The sequence below is a fragment of the Spermophilus citellus genome (genome assembly GCF_964194105.1).
Source record: "Spermophilus citellus genome assembly, chromosome: 2".
Lineage (NCBI taxonomy): Eukaryota > Metazoa > Chordata > Mammalia > Rodentia > Sciuridae > Spermophilus > Spermophilus citellus.
Genome location: NC_138183.1, coordinates 158,409,480 through 158,423,171, shown reverse-complemented (window position 1 = coordinate 158,423,171; position 13,692 = coordinate 158,409,480). Strand labels below are relative to the sequence as shown.

General features: G+C 38.7%; 1 protein-coding gene across 2 annotated transcripts; it reads left to right on the top strand.

Moving 5' to 3' along the window:
• The first annotated feature begins 4,716 nt into the window (after positions 1–4,716).
• Positions 4,717–12,340, top strand: PTS (6-pyruvoyltetrahydropterin synthase). Of its 2 annotated transcripts, XM_081278594.1 has the most exons (6): positions 4,717–5,015; positions 6,699–6,778; positions 8,525–8,547; positions 8,923–8,979; positions 11,750–11,820; positions 12,020–12,340. In XM_081278594.1, exons 1-6 carry the CDS (start codon positions 4,933–4,935, stop codon positions 12,141–12,143), a joined length of 438 nt encoding a protein of 145 aa, XP_081134720.1. In that variant the 5' UTR covers positions 4,717–4,932; the 3' UTR covers positions 12,144–12,340. The 2 variants fall into 2 exon arrangements, with proteins under 2 accessions (XP_081134720.1, XP_081134719.1); XM_081278593.1 differs by lacking the exon at positions 8,525–8,547 and having other exon boundaries at positions 4,879–5,015.
• Positions 12,341–13,692: the final 1,352 nt, after the last annotated feature.

Sequence of the window (13,692 nt, the reverse complement as noted above, 5' to 3'; positions counted from 1 at the left end):
TAAAATCAGCATACTACAGTGACACAACCACATCAATGTTTATAGCAGCTCAATTCACAATAGCTAAGCTGTGGAACCAACCTAGGTGCCTTCAACAGACGAATGGATAAAGAAAATGTGGTACATATACACAATGGAATATTACTCAGTCTTAAAGAAGAATGACATTATGGCATTTGCAGGTAAACGGATGGAGTTGGAGAATATCATGCTAATCGAAATAAGCTAACACCTCCAAACCAAGGCTGAATATTTTCTCTGATAAGTGGATGCTGATTCATAATTGGGGGGCGGTGGTAGGGAAGAATGGAGGAACTTTGGATTGGGCAGAATAGGGTGAGGGGAGGGGAGGAGGTATGGGGGTAGGAATGATAGTAGAATTAATTGGACATTATTATGCTATATGTGTATATGATCTTTGTAATTCTACATCATGTATAACCATAAGAATGAGAAGTTATACTCCATTTATGTATGATGTATCAAAATGCATTCCACTGTCATGTATAACTACTTAGAAAAAATTAAAATTAAAAAAAATATAGGTGGATGACAGAGGTCCTGTGAGAATTATAAGTGATCATAGATAGTAGGCTTAGATCCAGATCTAGATCTGAAAAGCACCTTGTTCTCTCCATCACAACCAGCCTGTTATCATTGTCTAAGGTATGGATAGCAGGAAGCTAGCCCATTCATGCTTGGAGGCCTTCTCTAAACTGGCTCTTTCTCTGCTGTCCACTGCAGATGCTACTGTAATTGTTGACCCTCCTGCAGACTACCTTCTCTCATCCCCACCTTTTCCCAGCTCAGCCTTTGGAGGTAGTTGTTATGACTAAAATCAGTCATTTCTTCTAATCTCCAGGTAATAGTTCTCAGAGATGGATGAAAAGCCAGTAGTTCTTCATTTAGTTGGGCAACAGGTGGCACTAGAGACCATATAATCTCCACATTTCTAAACCCCAGCAGTTTTTACCAGAAGCCTTAAAGAGCAAAGTAAACCACACTCTTGCCAACACCCTCAAAAACCCTTGTTTTATTTCCCTTCAGCTACACCCCCTTCCCCTGGGTGAACCCCAATCTTGGGCTAGTTAAACTGTCCGGGCTCTGTCTACATATTGATTGTTGTTGAAGAAGGCTGCCAAACATGTAATTTGGGGGCACCTATGAACTCCTAGTTAGGTTTTCTGTATAGTCCTGGGCCAACATAATTGGTTTCCTCTAATTTTTCTTAAGAATTATTTCAAACTTCACAAACCCTGAGCTCTTTAGTGAAGCATTCAAAGCATATAAATGTCTTGTGTGGGGCGTTTGTATTGTGACAATAAGTAAAAGGGCCAAGAACCATGTCTGGTTTTGTGAGATGCAAAACACAAAAGCATCTATAGAATGGCAAGAAGGGGTTAACAGAACCAATGTAGCAGATGAGGAAGCGAAGAGCCCAAGGCAGTCATGAAGCATAAGTTCTGATAAGTTCACAGAAGTCCCTGAAAAGGCATTCATTGTACTTTCTCAGACAAATTAGGGAAGTTTAATCTATTAGCTAGACATGAGGGGTAAAGATGACTCTGGTTGACCTCTGGGAAGCATACAGATCTGATGTCATCATTCCTCTGTTTTATATTTCTTACTCCATTTGTATACAGGGAGTGATGTTCAAATATACAAAGGCTGGCAGTATACTCATAAGATTTTTGACTCAAGGATGCCTGAATTTTGCCTTGGCCCTGCCAAGGTTCCTGAAGAAGACAGACAGACAGACAGACAGACAGACACACACACACAACAAACAAATCACACACACACACACATACACACAAAAGAAAAAGATAAAAAAGATCAATGGCATTGTATAATCTAAGCACTGTGCCTGATAATACAATGCAGAAAGTTCCAGTAAATTGAGCACATAACTAAGGTGCAGCACAGAGGTAGGGCCTCTTCCCTAGCCCATCAATCACTAGCCAGGTTCCAGAGACTCAAAGAAAGGGAGTATATAGTGTATGAGTGAGGGGAAAAGAAGAGAGATGATCAGTGCCTGGGTTAGAAGAAATATGAATGCCAATGATAGCAGGCTTAGAATATAGACCTGAAAAGCAGCACACAGGGGCGAGAAGGTGAATTAGATGGCCAGGACTACAAGAGGTGAGGAGTTTGGGCCCAGTCCCCCCTCCCCACGGGAGCATAGTTCCAGACCATAAGCCATAGCCATCTTTGGTACTTTTACACATTCTTACCTTGCCTGTGAGTAAAGAAGGCTCAGGAAATGTACCTGGAAATGATTCAAGAAATGAAAATTCCCCTTTATTGGAGAGAAACGAGGAAGGAGATAGGAGGTGGGTGGAGCCTTCTTTCCTTTATACTTAAAGACGGACATTAACAGCCCTTCAATAATTTGGTCTCCAATGTTTACAATATCATCTCTCACCCAGTCCCTATTGTAACCAATAACTTGTCAATAGGCACTAAATGAGCTACATTTATGTGGAAATTTTCCACATTTCCCTTGTTCTTGCCATCTTCTTCCTACAATTGTTACTTATCCATCTGGTAAAGTCCTTTAAAAATCCAGTTCAGCTTCTCTCTGAAGCCTTCCTTTACCTTCTGAGACAGAACTAGTCTTTTTTAGTTTGTCATGATATTATTTCTTTTTGACTCGTCCACTAACTGAACTTTATTTTCATTATTCATCATTATGTTACTCTGGCATAAGTGTCTGACATTAGGATGTTGAGTAAACATTTTTTAACTTATTGAGTGAATAAGGGCTGGAGGGTGATGGCTATGGGGGTTACAAGTTAATATGTGTCCATTTCACTATCTTATGGGTCCTCTTAATAGGAGCTGATAGGAGCTGCCTCTGAGTAAAGAAACCTGAGAAAAGGAACCAAGCACAGAGCTAGTAGATCTTGTGTGAGTGAAGCAGGAATTATAGCTGAAAGATGCAAGTGTGACATTAAGGTTGGTTTGTTCCTTCCAAGGGCTGTGAAGGAAGGATTTGTTTTCAGGCCTCTCTCCTTGATTTGTAGATGGCATTGTCCCTGTACTTGACATGGCATTCCCTGTATATGAGTCTGTCTCTGTGTAAAATTTTCCCTTTTTATTATTAACTTATTGAGATGGGGTCTTACTATGTTATTTACTTATTTTTATTGTTTGGGCTGGCCCCTAACTCTGAGACTCAAGCCATTCTTATGTGTCAGCTTCCTGAATAGCTGGGACTACAGGTATGTACTAATTACCACACTTGACTATTTTCCCTTTTTATAAGGTCATCCACTTGTCATCTTCAATTGGGGCCCACACTAATGACTGCATCTTACCTAATTACATCTGCAAAAACCTTCCCAACCTATATTCAGAGGGTCTATGGGTTAGAACTTCAATTTATGATTTTGGGAGGAGTTTCAATACAACTTTAACTGGACTATTGAAGGTGAATTTGGTGAATACCTTTGTGTAGAATTAGCTTGAATAAATTAGAGGAAAGACTGCAAATGCAATGAAATATTTTACTAAAACGTGTAATTAAAACAATTTCTCATAAATTCCTTCTGTTTTTGTATATTTGTTCTATTTAAAACATTTTCAGAATGAGTGAAGTGTGTAACCATTGATTATTAGAAAGCATATAGCTGTAATATAGTCAATATCTGGGAAATATTGTTTCTTTTCTGAGTGATCTTGAATAAGTAATTCACTTATCTGGGCTTTTAAAAAATTTTTAATCTCGGAGTAGGCCTTATCTCAAAAAATCTTTGAAAATTTTAAGTTCTGTTAAGTCCTCTCTTTACAGCCCAGTGGAGAGAGAAGCATTTGAAAAATGAGTGAATAATGTTTGCTATATAGCATTAATAAACACAAGATATGGCTAGAGACAGAAGATATTTAAGAGAACACCACTGGGGCTTGTTTCTACCATCCCTGTGATTTTTATCTTCCTTTTCTAAAATGTACAGGAAACTTCCTAGTCTCGTACCAATCACTGACTTGTCTTGCTTTCCATCATCTGATTTTTCTCATATACAATGTAAGCTGTCTTCCCCAGTGGCTGGAACAGTGCCAGGCACCTGGCAGGTGTCTAGTACATATTTAACGATAAAACAGAGGCAAAAGGTGAACAGTACTGGGAACATCCTTGCCAGTAGATGTGAGGAAACTAGGCCCTTTCTCTCCGAAGGCAACCATTCTTCCTGTTAATGTGTCACATGGGTGTACATGTTTGGGCTATGCCAAACCATTTAACAATGGGCCCATGCACACTTGTGGTTGGTTAAGTGTGACTTTAGAATTTATTTATTTATTTTTATTTTTGTGCAGTTGTGGATGGGCAGCATGCTTTTATTTTATTTATTTATATGGTGTTAAGGATGGAACCCAGTGCCTCACACATGCTAGGCAAGTGCTCTGCCACTGAGCCGCAGCCCCAGCCTCAACTCCTGGAATTTAAATTAGAGTCTTACACAACAGTCCGAAAGTTATAGTTCTGTCATCTCCGATTGCCCCTTGGTCCTACAGATACCCTCAAATTTCGGGTGTTATTAAGCAGTTTGTGGACTGCAGCTCTGGGATTCACCTGATAAGAGCACACATCCACTGAAGCTTTCTATTCTAATTAACCCTGCCAGGGCTTTCTAGAGGGAAGGCTCAGAGGTCACTGCAGGACACAAAATGTGCCATACAAGCCCTAAGCACATGGGTGGCCTCTGGCTGCGCAGACTTACAAAATTCAGGACACTAACTCCCGACCCATTGCTCGCAGGTGTTTACACAGCTAGAGACACAGATAACCGCCTCCAGCGGGCGGAGTGTGGCGCCCGTGGCCGAGATGGGCGGGAACCTGGAAGACCGCTTCCGGGACGCGCAAGCTGGCACTGCGCAGCCGCTGCGGGCGGAAAGACAAGACGCAGGCCGCCCGGTGCGGGGCCGAAGACCATGAGCATGGCGGTCCCGGACGGTGGCCGCCGGGCGCGAGTATCCCGCCTAGTCTCCTTCAGCGCGAGCCACCGGCTGCACAGGTGGGGCGTGCCCACAAGTGTGATGGTAGCAGGCAGGCACCCACCCCGCCGTGAAGCGCCACGGGGGCGGGGCCGGCGTGCGCGCTTGCGTGCGCGGGCTCGAGCCCGAGCGGGCGGGGCTGGGGCGGGGCTGGGGCGGGGCTGGGGCGGGGCTGGGGCGGGGCTGGGGCGGGGCTGGGGCGGGGCTGGGGCGGGGCTGGGGCGGGGCTGGGGCGGGGCTGGGGCGGGGCTGGGGCGGCGGCCTTAGGGTGGGTTGTGCGCGCGCGCCGGCGCCGTAGTCGGGGACCTGGGCAGAAATGCAGTGGCTTCAGGACTTGGCCGAACTTCACAGGAGCGTGAAGCGTGCTGGTTAACACTGCCCAGTGTGGAGGGGTCGCCCCAGGTTCCGAACCAGAGGCTCTACTCACTGGCTTCTGACCCTGAGTCACCTAGTTTACCCCGTGGTGTGAAGTTAAGCAGAAATTAACTCCTAAATTACACAGTACCCAGAGCGTCGCAAACACCATAGACTTTAGCTAATTCTGTATGCTAGGAGCTTGAGCTACCGAGTCTAATATAATGACAAGGCTAGTTTTGTCTCCTTTCTACCAAAGATGAAATGAGCCCTGATGTTCTGTTCTGTAAGCAGGCGCACAGTTGGGATTTGCACCCCGAGCACTCAGACTGCCTTCCTGCACCAAAGAATTAGTTGATTTTGAGGATTATTGCACTCCTCGCTAGCTAGTTCCACTCCCTGAGCCTGCGTTTCCTTGTCTGTAAAATGAGGATAACAGGATTCATCCATCCATTGCTGGACAGGGTTTGTTTTGTGCTGATAAGGCCCTCTGCTAGATGACAGGGACCAATACACACTTGTCATTGCTCCCTATCTAGAGCTTACGATGTGGCCAATTTTGTGACGAGTTAAGTACAAGAATCTGTATTTCTGAGTAAATTTTGTGCAAAAGCTTTGTGAATTGTAGCGCCCTTAGAGTGAGAAGTAGGAGAAAATGGGAGAAATAATAACAACCATAAAAAGAAAGGGATTCTATAATAGGAAGCTCAAACGTATGAGGGAGCTAAGAACTCAGAAGCTGAGATTGAGTGGGTATAGATATATAAATTCATTAAATTGTGTTCTGCCTGGAACAACAGCTAAGTGTTGTTAATTTTGGATTTTCATCTAATTTGAATATCCCCTGGGAACTTCAGTGGGCAGTAAAAGTTGAGGCAGAGTAGAGCAAGATTTTTAAAGAGGAAACTGAAGTCATGGGATTATTTTTCAGGGAAATGAGATTTTAAGCTGCTTGAGGACAAACATCTACTTGTGTTTATAATTGTATGTCCTTGCTTCATTCTACTCTTGCCTTTTCCATAGTAGGTTATCAGTAAATCCTTGTTGAATTGAAAAATGAAAGGACCATTATCAAGGTAGTTGGAATCTTCCCGTGCAGCAGAGGGATTGAATTTAAAGTTTGTTTATGCTATTTTTTTTTTTTTGCAGTACAGTAGTCTAATTAGGGATTGTACATTTGTTCCCCACGTACAGATGAGTAATGAAATCAAAGTGATTTTTCTACTTGGTGAGTTACAGTAATAATAAATTTTGAAACTCTTCAAAGCCCAGAGCAGATAATGTAAGGAACAGAGAGAGGGTCTGAATTTGATACTGTGTCATGCTGATTTTCTTTTTCTTTTGCTCAGCAAATCTTTGAGTGATGAGGAAAACTTGAAACTGTTTGGGAAATGCAATAATCCGAATGGCCATGGGCACAATTATAAAGGTGAGAGAACAATTGTAAAGGTGAGAGAAAAAACAGTATATGGAGAGGATGAAATGTTATCCCTTCAATAAGGATGAAAGAGTGTTCAGCAAATGCAAGTGTGACTAGTAAGGGGCCTTAAGGACAGTATGAATGCGTTGAGTCTTGAATCAGAAGTAAAACGGAATTTCAAAAAATGAAAAGCTCTGTTGCCTTGGTTGGATGTGTCTTGACATTTCACCTCACAGATGAATAGATATGTTTAACCTAACTTAAACATTAACAACAGCTAAGTGTGTTAATTTTGAATTTTCATCTAATTTGAATATCCCTTGGGAACTTCAGTGGGCAGTAAAAGTTGAGGCATTATTACTGTGTATACATGTAATGAAACATCACATGGCGTGCCATTATTATGTGCAATTTTATTTATTTTTAATTTTTTTATGTGTGATATTTATGTGTAAGTTAAAAATTAGTTTAAATTAAAAAACAATAAAATTAAAAATTAGATTATATTTTTATAACATCCTTCACATTTTTAAAAAGATTTATTTTTTTTAACCTTTATTTACTTTTATGTGGTACTAAGGATTGAGCCCAGTGCCTCACACATGTTAGGCAAGCGCTCTACCACTGAGCCACAATCCCAGCCCCAGATTGTATTCTTTGAGTAAGCAATGAGTAATAAAAGGGGAATATTGCCTGAGAATACTGTATGGCAGAAAAATAGTTTGTGTCTAAAACTTTGCCAGCCGTGTTCCAAGAAAGTAAGTAACTTGTATAAGGATAAGAGACTTGATTCTTTGAGACACAGCTGAAGACTCCAAAAACAGCTATGTAAGCTATAGAGGATAGCAGCGTTTGGGGTGGTGGCATTAAAAAAGACCAGACAAGGGGTCAGAAAAATCAAGATTTCTAATTTAGTTACTGTCTCTTAGTTTATCTATGATACCTCTCACTCTTGGTGTACTCACTTATCATACAATACCTAATGGTTTTTGTGTGGAGCTGAAAAAGTGCAAGTTCATAGAAGCTATTAATTTGTAAAGCACTGATTGACTTTTTTCAAATGCTTTGCAAGTGCTTGTTATTTAACAAAGTATTACTGTAAACTGTGTATGCATTCTTTTTTAAGGCCCAGTAGTAATTTTGCTTGCTCAGAGGTGCTGTCCAGAAATGGGCCAGTTTGGTGTATAGACGGACACCTGCATGTACATTTTTGCTTTTACAGGTAGAGATTCAGATACATCTTGATAAATATATAAGCAGAATATATAAACATGTAAACATGTATAAACAGATAAGAATTTATACCCCCTTGGGCATTGGCTAATTTCCTGTACTTAGTCAAAGCTCGTACCAAGCTCTTCTGTCTTGGTTGAGTCTTGCTTTAGTTGATAAAATGGTCTTAACTGAAAGGATATATATTTTTTCCAGTACTGGTGATTGAACCCAGGGTTTGCACTTGCTGGGAAAGCACTTTACCTCTGAAAGCTATATCCCTAGTCCTTATTTTTTAAAAAATCTTTTTTTTTTTTTTTTATTCTGAGGCAGCATCTCACTAAGTTGGCCAGCCTGGCCTCGAACCCGTGATCTTCCTGCCTTAGCCTCCTGTATAGATATCTAAAAAGACAAATGTTTTTGGGTAAAATATAAGTATAGCTTTGGGGGCCAGAGATCTAATAATTTATGTTGCTAATATGTGCTTTCATATTAATCTTTTGAAAATCATGTTTTTTTAAAATTTTGTTTTCTTTCCCATAGTTGAGGTGACAGTATATGGAGAGGTATGTGCTGAACATATTTGTGTGGTTTTGTTTATATTGCTGAGTTTTCTTTCAGTCTCCTTGGTGGATTCTATGTTGAAAACTTGTGTTTCAGTTTCATCAATGTTGGCTTTTGTGTGTGGTGAACTGCTGCCATTCTAGGTCTTTCCTCTTCCTAAGTGTCGACTTTGTGTGCTGTCTGTGGACAGGTGGAAGAGCTGTGCAGTGAAAAGAACGCCTGATGCATGTGTACTTTTGTGTTGAGATCGGTGTCGTCTCTGGGATGCAGGCAAATATGGGCACAGTTTGCATGTTGCACAGCCTCTAAGATAGTTTACCAGAAGTTTTGATGTGAAGAGCCTCTCAAAATAATATTTACCTTTTTTTCTTCTTTAGATCGATCCTGTTACAGGAATGGTTATGAATTTGACTGACCTCAAAAAATATATGGAGGTAAATGCCATATTCGGTGCTAATTCTGTGCTATGTCCTCAGCATAATTTTTGGTGACTTCCTTTCCACCTCCCCAGTCAGTTATCACTTGGGATTCCATGACTTTGTGAGTGGAGTTGGGTGTGGGCCTGGGAGGATAGTTGGAGAAATTGCTCTCATGGCCTTCTAAAAATCTCCTTAATGGAAAGTAGTCAAAGCTGTGTTGTAATGATGGGGCAATGTGCAAGTAGCATGCTTACCTTGTATTCCTTGTTGGAATATACTGATTTCCTCCACTTCACAAATTCTATCCTTATTTCAGGACACAATTTTCTCCTTGAAGTTTTCTGTTTCCTTTTTGAATATTCCTTATACCTTTGCCCTTATATTTTAACATCACCCTTTATTATTCACTTTGTCTTTACTATAAACTTAGGGGCAGTTCTTTACAGAGATAACACAGAAGCAGATATTTAATAAAGAATTTACTGATTGTGTTATCATATAATTCTTGCATTGTAAGAGATCTTAGAGATCATCCAAACCATTTTTTCCATTCCATAGATTAAGATTGAGAGATGCCAGGCAGTTAACTGACTTGCCCCAGGTCATGTTGTAAAGTTGAGAGTAGGCTTTTTTCCATCTAGCTGATTTTATTAGGCTATCGTTTATTTAGTTCTTCACATCAACTCTGCAGCTTACTTTTATTCTAAAATTTGACATTTGTTTCATAAAAATGATGTTAATAAACATTATTTCTTCCCATTACGTATCCATATATTCAACACTCTTGCCTACTTTGCAACAGTTCTTGAGCTCAGAGCTAGGAATACAAAGATGAATGAAACATAACCCACAGGGTACTTGTGTTACCTTTTCAGGAGGTAAAGAAAAGTAAATGCTCAAAAGTTGTTGGTTGAAATAAGAGAATGTGTGAACAAACAAATAGCACTGTGCTGAAAGAACTATAGGAAAGTTATGAAGACAGAATTCTTGTGTCTTCTAAGGACATACAATATGTATACACCAAGTATTATACCATGTAAGACAATAATTAGAGCTCTCAAGCCCACATATAGTTGAATACTACATAGGGGCTTGCTGTGCTCTTTTCCTCCTTTGTGTACCTAACATACACTGTACATGCCTATTTGTGTGCTTATGGCACAAGCAGTCTGCAGAAGAGGCTTCTGTGGAGAAGCTGAAACTGAACTGAGATTGAAGATAAAGCAAAGGTATTTGTTTTACCTACCTCCCTTCCTTCCTTTTTATTTTTTTCAAAGACATAGAAATTTATTTAGGAAAACAGAGGCACATTCAAGGAAGAATGTGGGCTATCTTAAGAGTGAGAGAGAAGCTTTGGGGGTAAAGAAGCTTTGGGGGTACATTCATGGGAGACTGTGGGCTATTTCCAGAGGGAGAAATAGCTGATATCTTTTTTTTTTGGTATTCATTCAAAATATCTTTTCATTTGATCCATTTTATTTCATCTATTTATTTATTTTTGTGCAGGGGATTGAACCCAGCACGCTGTACTGTGTAGCTACAACCCCAGTCCTTTTTGTTTTTTATTTTGGAGATGCTAAGTTATTGAGTTAAGTTGTTCAGGCTGGCCTTGCACGTGCAAGCTTCCAAGTGTCTGGTACTACTGTCATGCACTACCATGCCTGATTGTTTGATCATTTTTAAAAGCTAGTGGATCCAGATGTACCTTTAAAAAATATTGTCCTAGTTTTATCATGAAATGATTGTTATTATTATTAATGCACCCTTAAAACATATAATATAGAAAATTAGATTGTTTCACAAATGCTTGAATTTTTGTACAAGAACTTAAAGGAAAACCCTATTTAAAAAAAGCAATTACAATCATTGCTAATGATGAGGAAAAACATTGTGTTAATATATGTAAGCATTAGGAAGTAATTGTGTGTTTACAAGAGAGAGAGAGAGAGAACGAGAAGGAGTGGGGAGAGAGACGGAGGGGTTATGGGGAGACAGAAAGTGATGGAGCCCTTTGTTTACCAGAGAAAAAATATAAATTATAAAGGCATTACCCCCAGTGACCCATCTCCTCTAACCACACCTTCCTGCTTATAGTTACACCCAGTTAATTCATATCAGTGGATTAATCCACTGGTTAATCATATTAATTAATTAATATGATTAGGTCACATCTCTCATCATCTAATCATTTCACTTCTGAACATTCTTGCATTGTCTTACACAGGAGCTTTTGGAGGGATACCTCATATCTAAATGGTAACATAGTCTTTACACATTTGTAGTTTTTCTTCTGAGAGCCCAAGATCATTCTTAAATTATTACAGCAGAAATTTAGCTACTTACATAATTCCAGTCCAGGTCTGTTTTTATAAAATATACTGCTATTGGATGTTTGTCCTAATGATATTGTGGCATTGTTTCATAGGTGGCACTGTTGTGGAAAAGCATTTCTGGTAACTTTTTTGACAGAATTCAAGAAGTGTTAAATTGAATTTTGAATCACAGTGGCTTGTGTTTCGAGAAAACCCTGGCAATTCTAATTTTTAGTTTCTCACCTCTTTGCATTCAGTAACAAGGATAACTAATCATTGCAGGGAACTGGACCTGACTTTATTTTTTACAGCTTTAAACTTTGGAAAGATTGCTTTATAAGACATGGATATATCACTTACCAGTACTGAGTTAGTGGCTAAATGATAGGGTAAGATTTAGAGACTTAGGTAGAACCGTATGGAATTTGAGTCATGAATAAAATCAGTGGTTTTCCCCTTTGTTTTGTGTGTAGGAGGCGATCATGAAGCCCCTTGATCACAAGAATCTGGATCTAGATGTACCATATTTTGCAGATGTTGTAAGGTGGGTGTCACCATCTTGCTTTATAGAGATAGTAAGAAAGAAGAATTGATTTTAACATTTTATCTGATTTTTGTGTGATTTCTAAAGTTCTAGTTTAATGATATCTTTGAGCACTAGAATTTGTTTTCTGTGACTATTAGATATGAAATTTTGGTTATTTTTTGCGTTTTGAATTTCTTTTTTTTTTTTTTCTCTACAGCACGACAGAAAATGTAGCTGTATATATCTGGGAAAACCTCCAGAAATTTCTTCCTGTGGGAGTTCTTTATAAAGTAAAAGTGCATGAAACTGACAATAATATTGTAGTCTATAAAGGAGAATAGTTCTTAGGGATTAACACTGTAGAAAGACTAATTTCCTTCCACATTTAAAAAAGATCTTTATCCTCTTGGAATATTAAGTAGTCACCACATAATTGTTGTACTACATTGTGTTCTGAAGTGCCTGATTTATTGAAATCATTATAAGACCTGTTGTGAATTTAAATCTATTTTAAAATAAAGCTTGTAATGTATCCTGAATATCATTTAGAGAGATTAAAAGTCACTTTATTTTCAGCAAAATGTTTTGGTGTGTTAATATTTGAAAGAAAAATCTATTTTTCTTGTATTCTCTTATCTCATTTTTAGAATTCATTTTTCTTAATATAAATGGTAGAAATGCTTATGCAATTTAAAGTAGATGAATTTTATAAAAAAATAAAATTAAGCACTGGGAGGCTGAGGCAGGAAGATTACAAGTTCAATGCTAGCCTAGGCAATTTAGTGATACTCTGTCTCAGAATAAAATAAAAAGGGTTGGGGATGTAGCTCAGTGGTAGAGCACTTGTTTAGCATGCGCCAGGCCCTGGGTTCAATCCCCAGTGTAGCAAAAAAGAAATAAAAAATAAAGAAATAAAAATTCAGATGACTACAAAATCTGGAGACACTATATATAATTTGAACTCCCTTGGTTACTATTTTTTGGTATGCTAAAGGCACAAATTTATTCAGTGAAAGTTAGACACACAAATTATCTAAGGTGGTACATTGCAAATGCATATACGAAGATGGACGGAAATGCTGCTTTCATGGACATTAGACATTGCAGCTTTACACGGGTATTGAATTATGAATTGCTAGTGAGGAACAATTGAACATACTATACAGTATAAGTATACTATTATATGTATTTGTCTAGAACACCAGACGTTATAGCCACCTGAATAATTTAAACTTGGAAGACTGCAGAATAATGATGTATTTTAAACCATGTTAACATAGCCAACATAAAAAGGATGTGGTACTCTGTGAAGTATTTCCTGTATGCAGTTTTTCCTGACTGATCCCATTTTATTCTGATCATTAAACTTACCTGTATAAGTTGAAGTATATTCTTGGCATTATCTCTGGTGTCTTTTCCTCATGACTAAGTCCACAAGAATGTATTTGCTTGCTATGCACAAAGAGCTATTCTCTTGTGTTCATTTATATTCTAAACTTATTAAACAGAGGATTTTATATTTCTCTCCACATAGTATCTATTTTTTTTTCTGGACTCTCAGAATGTTGCTGCCTGGAAGAAATAAAAAACTTATGCAGTGATCATGATTCTAGAAAATTTTGCAAAGGAAGACTTATTCTGGAGAGGAAGTAACTATAGGAATTTTATTACAAATTTTCATAATCACTGCCCACTTAAATTTGAATGTGTTGTAGTTATCAAACTCAGTTTTTATCTATGTAGACTGTTTTGTAATGATTGAAAGGCAGTATAGCTACTATTTATGAAGTTACTTTATGTTTTAACTCTCACAAACACCATGTAAGGTAGTTACTATTCCCATTTTACAGATAAGAAAATTGAGAGGGTTTAAGCTACTTGCTTAAGATT

Excerpts from the sequence above, each read along its gene's own strand:
- PTS (XM_081278594.1), top strand. The coding sequence starts at position 4,933 with ATGAGCATGGCGGTCCCGGACGGTGGCCGCCGGGCGCGAGTATCCCGC. Across the intron at positions 5,016-6,698 it reads GCGAGCCACCGGCTGCACAG|CAAATCTTTGAGTGATGAGG; the intron begins GTGGGGCGTGCC and ends TCTTTTGCTCAG. Across the intron at positions 6,779-8,524 it reads CCATGGGCACAATTATAAAG|TTGAGGTGACAGTATATGGA; the intron begins GTGAGAGAACAA and ends TCTTTCCCATAG.